This window comes from Sturnus vulgaris, chromosome 1 (assembly GCF_052056855.1).
Source record: "Sturnus vulgaris isolate bStuVul1 chromosome 1, bStuVul1.hap1, whole genome shotgun sequence".
NCBI lineage: Eukaryota > Metazoa > Chordata > Aves > Passeriformes > Sturnidae > Sturnus > Sturnus vulgaris.
The window spans coordinates 85,182,641-85,190,066 of NC_142243.1; the positions used below are offsets into that span (position 1 = coordinate 85,182,641).

Here is a 7,426-nt window from a genome sequence, read left to right on the forward strand (position 1 = left end):
TAGGATTAATAATCCATATTGTCTAACTGAAGTGAAAGAGCTGAAATGTTTCTTAATCTCAATATTTACAAATGCTGTTTGTTGCATGTTTTACATAAGCCCATCTATAACCTGAAATTTATTATTGAATGCTAGCTTTATATGAAATTATTTTGTTGATGCATATAAGAAGTTCACAAGACTGTTATGAACATGACAAGGAGCCTGTTGCCATTAATAAATGAATACCAAAGAGATGTATGTATACCAAGCAAAGATGATGACTGTTCAGTGGGAGGAAAAGGCTGCAGATGCTTTTAAAGACTTTGGTGTGTGGGAAACAGGCTTTATATGATGTATTTAATGAAAATTCACTTGGGGGCCAAAGAGGCATGTTTGGTAAACCTGCTTTTTTCTTCCTTTTCTCTCTGTGCAGCTCAGAACACTGGAATCTCAACTTTGTACAGGAATTCGTATGGTGCACCTGCTGAAGATATCAAACATAACCAGGTAAGTACAGAGACTAAAATGTTACTATTCCAAATGGCAAAAGACTGGTGCAACATTGTATGTGAAAATGGAAGAAAAATACCAGAATTTTTTAAATATCACAAATAAAAAGATTGCTTCATGTAGAATTTTACTCCTATATCCAAATTAAACACCTGTGTTTGAACATGGGAAATGAAATGAGGTCCTGAAGGTGAGCTACACCTTGATAGCAGTTCTAGAAATAGAAACTAGAGGAGTTACGCTCCTTTGTGCAGCTGTAATATTGAGCCCAAACTTGTAAGACCACTTGTGGGACTGCTAAAAGTAGTGAACTTAGGCAGCCTTTTTCAATCCCCGCATAGAGTCCAATACAGATATTTGTTTTGAACAAATATCATGGAGTTTGGGCCATAGCAGTGCGACTGTTCCTGCCACCTTGAGGGCCCATTACTAACATGTGCAGAGCAGCAGGATCCACAGAGTGTTCTCACATTGGTGTCTGAGCATCAGTATTCCCAGTGATAACCATGTGAGGAATGGCAGGCTGCATTATTTTGCAGTCACAAAGTCTGCCCAAACTTACAGAATAGACATGAAACAGAAGATGGTCTTCTAGCATAGCCAGCATGTGTTTATACATTTCAGATTTCAGTAAAGTCCCAACTATAAAATCAGAGATTGACTAGGGATGTCTGAAAAAAATGGATGGCAACCTTAGGTTAGAGGACCGTCTGAGATTTTTTTCAAGCCAACTACCTGGAATGTACCAACAACACACCACTGTCAATATGAAGTGTTGAGGTGGTGTTAAGAAGATACTTCTGCTTAACAGTAGCAGAAGAACCCATTTCAGGGCACTTTTCTCATGTCAGTGCCCTGAAGACTATAGATGGTTTCTAAGGATATGGTGTCTGTCACCTCTTCCCCTAAATCTCACTTCAGTCAAAGGCAGCTGCAAAATGTTTAGCATCTTTGGAGTGTAAATTGATTATATTCAAATTCTTCAAGGTTGAGTTTTGATCAATATTTGCATTATACAGCTGCAAGTTACACACAGATTGTAGTAACAAAGGTGAAGTATAAGCTATGCTGCATTAACTACTTTTACCATAAACCAGCATCTTTTGCAGCAGTACTATTAAATAATACATTTTATCATAATAATGCTATTAAATAAATGTAAAGAAATAAAATGACAAGGCAGAGCTGTGGAATTAATTCACTATTAAAGCAGTGCTTTGAGCAGAAGTGAAGGTAATGCACAATTTTGTATTTTTAGCACAAGAAACGTTAATGAGATTTACTCCCTCCATCCTATGGCCTACAATAAGTTGTCTCTAACGAGCTATGGGTATTGCTGTCTCTCAGGTTTCAACACAGCCAGTTCCACAGGAGCCCAGCAGAAAAGATTATGAACCATATCAGTCATTTCAGAATTCAACAAGAAACTATGACGAGTCCTTCTTTGAGGACCAAGTGCATCATCGTCCACCTGCAAGCGAATACAACATGCACCTGGGACTAAAGTCAACTGGCAACTACGTCGACTTCTACTCAGCTGCTCGTCCCTATAGTGAACTTAACTATGAAACAAGCCACTATCCAGCCTCTCCCGACTCCTGGGTTTGAGACTTGGGCAGATACAAAAGCTCCAGGAACTGTGCATGTGCATGCATACCACGAGACATTTTTTTTCCTGCAAATTTAGTTTGTTAAAGCCTGTTCCATAGGAAGGCACAGATAACCAGTATGGAAAAAATTAAGAGATTTTTTTAGAAGGCTAAATGATACGAAAGCTAAACCTGGGAGTAATTAGAGAGAAATATATATATACATATATATATTTTACAGTGTGGGGCAACTTTACTGTTGGCCTGTAGAGTCTAAAGTTCAGTGCTGTATATTGAACGTGGCTGAAGGAAGGAGGAAGAACATGACAGTGGATCTGGGTCAAGAGTTAAGCACAAGTTACTGAGCAGCGAACATACTTTATGGGGAACAGCTTCTCACACTTTGTTTAATATCCTCATTCATTGTGAATCTAGGCTTCAAGTTGCATTTGGGGTTTCCTCTGTACAGCAAGATGTTTCTTGCCTTTTGTTAATGCATTGTTGTAAAGTATTTGATGTACATTACAGATAAAAAGAAAAAGGTGCATTGTGTATATTACACCAATGCCACAGTGTTTCTTCATCTATGGTTCTAAATATTGCTTCAATTTCAAATTTTGAAAGATGTATGAATTTCCAGTTTTTTGTTTTCTTTACCCCGGTGCGTTTTAACAAAAAAAAATCAAAAAAAAAAAATCAAAAAAACAAAAAGGAATATTTAGCAGTATTGTTTGTTCTGATATGTGAATTTGTTTGTGGCAACTCAAAAAAAAAAAAAAGGCATTCAGCAGTTTCTGACAATTAACATTCATCATTCCACACTCCTTGTCAACAAAGTGCTTTTTCACTGCCTAAAATTTTAGATGTAGATATTTGAAATAGATTTTTTTCATTTATACCAGTTTTCTTTATGATGATACAGTGTTAAAAGAAAATAAATTACAATTGATCTGTCATCCATATTTGCTAAGAATGTCTATTTCCAAGAACCTACCATACAAATACACATTCTTGCTCGTGTGTGTCCATGTATGCATAGTATTCCGTGTGCGTGTGTTTGAGTGTGTGTGTTTGTGTGGCGTAAGACTTCTTCTCATCCAATGTTCTCCTTGTTAAGCTTCAATTTTTGTTTGATTTTCAGTTCTTTTAAACAGTGGAAACTCCAGTATGTGCTTTCTCTTACTCACTTCCGTAACCATCGATAGCAATTCAACATTGCTAGGCCACTTGCTCACAAAAGAAGGGGTAGCTGATTTTTTATCACAACTCCATCACCCTTAGGTGCCACTTCCTTTAAATGAGCATCTCTTGATCTCCTGTTGAGGAAATTTCATTACACTCCAGCCACCAACCAGTAAGTGCTCAAGGAAGGCAGAGTTTGATCTTGCCATCTCCCTGAGGGAATGAAAAACTAAGACCCATCAGACTTTAACCTGGACTCTCCAAACTCTTTAGACTACAGAAGGGTCCAATTCTTGAACCATTAGGACAATCATTTATTTCAACCCATACCAAAAATAAAACCCAACACCCAGAACACATTCCTCAAATATGAAAATAAAGACCATTTCTGTGCATTTAAAGTGAAATTCTAAAAAATGTAAGGGACAGATAATTTTCTTTTTTTAATTTTAGAAGAAAAGAACAGCTACATAGGCTAGGAGGCCAGAAGAGCTGGTATATTCATCTTAGCTCTTGTAATGCTGGAAGGAAAAAAAAGAAGCATTTCTTCATTTCTGTGATTCAGGCAACAAACAGTTCAGCATACACTTTTCAGAGCATAAGACCCACCACTAGTGGAGTAGTTGTAAATTGCTTAAATTGCCAATAAGGAATTTGTTTTAGGTTGCAAACATTTCTGTGGTTAGTCACTGTAATAGTTTTAACATCACCTGGCACACTTCTGCTGTGTGCAGGGGGAGAAGTCTCTCACAGGTCATCACCTGCTCTATAGGACGCAGCCCAAGTAGTTCATGCAGGCAGGTATTGTGATGTAGAATTGGTTTATTGGTAATCTAGGACTATAGTTTAATCTTTTTGGCAGCTTTTCCCAGTGTACGATATGTAACCTTTGCTCTTTGTAGTAAACATGGGGAAAAAAATAGCATGCAAAAAACTTTTTAAAACATTTCAGAAAGGGTGGGTGGGAGGGGCACAGTGGGCCAGATGTATAGTGAGGTAGATAAAAATACTATTCATAGTTTTGGACACAGGTTGTTTATATTTTATTTATTACATTGATTTTAATAAGTGACATTTGCAGTGCTCTTTTGAACAAAGCACATTTTCAGTATAAAAACTTTTTTTTAATATAGAATGTCACTCGCAGCTGGAAGTTCTTCTTGACTGCCTGACAAACAGCAGGCTGGTGCAGCTCTCCAGGCACAGGTTTGCCAACAGGCCGAGGAGATGCATCGTTCTGTTCAAAGTTCTTAGGACAGGAGATTGTTGTAAGTTGGATATATTTCCATTCTTCAAACTACTGAAATGCCCACATTGCCCTCTTTCAGCTCCTCTTAGGAATTACTTGGAGTCAAATGTTGACCATTGCTCAAGTGAGAGATTCTGGATTGATGACGTGGCATAAAATACCTTTTTGTCTATACTTTGTGTTGGTTTGTTTCCATTTTTCTGTAGTGGCAAGTGCTCCGACTGATAACGTTCACTCTTGCTGTACTGGGTTTTGAGAAGGTGTTGAATTACCTGGCTTCTTTCCCAGGCTTGGAAATACAACACTGCTGCCATACTGAGCAAGATATATATGATGCATTCTTTTTAATACTGAGGAAAGTATCATTACCTATTGCTGTTCCCTTCATTCTTGTACTAGATCACACACAGAAATAGAGAAGAAACAAAACTGTTCAAAAAAAATGTATAAAATGCAATTGATGTACTGTAAAATGTCGGATTTTTTTTTTAACAAGCTTCGTATTAGAATCTTGTTCAGCTGTGTAGAGCTATATAAATCTCACTGTTTTATTAAATGCTGTTTATGGTCTGGAAGGAATGGTTAACCTATCTCAAGATTTAACAAATTTGCACTAACATGAGCAATATTGATTTGAAAAAAATAATATGAATTCAATATTTAAAAGATAAACTATGATTTTAAAGGTATATTAACACTGAAAGTACATTTTGACAAATAACATATTTAAGCCCAAAATATAAATGGTTATGTCAGATAACACAAAAGAACTATAACAATATAGATTGAGAAAAAAAAAGTGTTTCACTGTACATGTTGCTGACATGTACAAAGACAAACTCATATTGACGTATTTTCTATTAATAAATCCTACTGTATTGTGGAGAATTGCTGGTCATAGTGCAGTATGTTTAAACTCAGAAGTTGACTCCATAGAAGCTGCCCAGCTTCACACAGCAAACCGATCCTTGTGATTTAGTTATTTTAAATATTAATCGGATGTCTAGCTTTCAGCTCTCAAGTCAGTCACTGCCCCCTCCCTCTCCACAGGGTTGATGAGCACAGCCCGCTCTACATCAACCAGCCAAGGGGAAAGATATTTTTGAGAGCACCCAGTTCGCCCCTAATTATGTCTGCAAAGGCTCAGCTGCCACCACTAGTAGAGAGAGTCTATCTACACCCCTAGAAAAAAATCTGAGAACCTCAAGGCTGGCTGGATAGGAACATGCTGTAAAATATATGATCTTGGCCACGGGTTACATTGACCACAGCCAAGAAACAAAGAGCAAAACATTAATTTATTTGTGCATTGCTGGAAGACCCAGCGTACAGTGCATGTAAAGGCTCAGGAATAATTGTTTCTCGGGTTCCATGAGTTTGCAGAAGCGTCTCGCCAGGAGACTTGCAACTCAAATCAGAAATGCTGACTTTTTTTATACCTTGGCACAGCACAGGCTGTGCACACCAGTGCATGGTAAGGGAGCCTTTCTCATCTCCTCTGTCACTGTTACTCATCCTCTCCTTCCAGCAGGCAGAAAGATCCCTGAGTTTAGAGTTATTACTTGTATCATGAGTGGGAGAGATGGAGATGGTATTCCAAACCAGGGGGAGGAAACAGAAGGGCCTAAAAATACACTCAGAGTTTGTGCGTGAAGACAGATCCGCACCCATAATTACTAAAAGGAATTGACCCAGTAAGAGATTTTATGCAGCAAGATCTTCAAATATTACCATCAGGTTAATGTAATGAACATTTAATAGTAGCAGTGTGATGCTGCTACTATTTGTGTGCTTTGATGCACACAAAGCTTTATGCTAGAAAAGTGGGAGGGAGCAGCAGAGAGAAGTCACAGGTCACCACTGGGCACTTCCAGCTTCAGCTAGCAGATGTTGGGCATGTGGGCAGAGACTGCTTACTGCTGTGAATGAGAAGGGAGAGGGATGACTCTTGAGAAAAAACTTTAGGCCCAAGCCTTTCAGACTCGGTCAAAACAACATCAGCTAAAACAGAGGCCAAGTTTTGCAAACCTCCCCCTTGCCCCACCATCCTCAATGGCAAAGCGAGGTTCCCCCTAGCAGACATGTGGCCATGGTGCACATGGGGGGCAATCCTATCAAGGGCCCAGCTTGTAAAGGCCCTTTTCTCTCAGCTGGACAATACCTGGTACATCTGTACACATCTGTACATACCTGTACATCTCACACATCTGTGTGTCTGACAGCTGCCAGGGTCAGGGCTGAGCTTGTCAAGCAGCTGCAGCCACTTGCAATTTGAAGTCCAGCATTTTCCCTGGAGGACAGATGGGCACTAACATCTGCCAAAGAACTGTGCAGTCCTGGCTCTTTCCCAGGGAGTAGATGGTTTCTAAATAGTGGCCTAAAGCCAGTTTCAGACATTTAGGCTGAAAGAGTGAGATTTGCATTTTATCCCTAGGCAAGGGGGCTGAAGCCTGTGGTTGATACCTGTAAGGAGAGGGGCACCCCCAATTCCAGGTTGTTCTAAAACATAAGTGAGAAGAGCTGCTCTGGCTGTTGCACACCTTTTAACAAGCTGTGTTAGGAGCACCTGCTTCTAACTCATGCTCCACTCTTCTGAGGGCCAAACCAAACAGCTCCACATAACACAAACGTTTCTACTTCTTCCTTCCCAGTGCTCCCCCTGGGTTTTGCACTGTCTCAGCTGGGACACATCACTCAAAACAGCAGCACACCACAAGTCCAGCAAGGCACATGCATGGGTACTGGTGCTCGTCAGGTGCAGTGCGCTAGCATGACATCATGTCAATTCATTATTCCTAATTCTCAATCAAACTTGCTTTAGTGTTTCAATACAATTTTAAAAGCAGTTTCCTTCCTCTGTGAGCATTGGTATTGCTTTGCCAGAAGAAAGAGCATGCTAAACCCTGGCAACCTG

General features: G+C 39.4%; 1 protein-coding gene across 5 annotated transcripts in view; it reads left to right on the forward strand.

Moving 5' to 3' along the window:
* Nucleotides 1-5,400, forward strand: part of CTNND2 (catenin delta 2) — a 630,539-nt gene extending 625,139 nt beyond the window's left edge. For all 5 annotated transcript variants that reach the window (XM_088170959.1, XM_088170931.1, XM_088170938.1 and 2 more), the window contains 2 exons: nt 416-489; nt 1,840-5,400. In XM_088170959.1, coding sequence (XP_088027085.1) covers nt 416-489; nt 1,840-2,100 — 335 coding nt within the window. In that variant the 3' untranslated portion in view covers nt 2,101-5,400. The remainder of the gene's footprint in view (nt 1-415; nt 490-1,839) is intronic.
* The last annotated feature ends 2,026 nt before the right edge of the window (nt 5,401-7,426 follow it).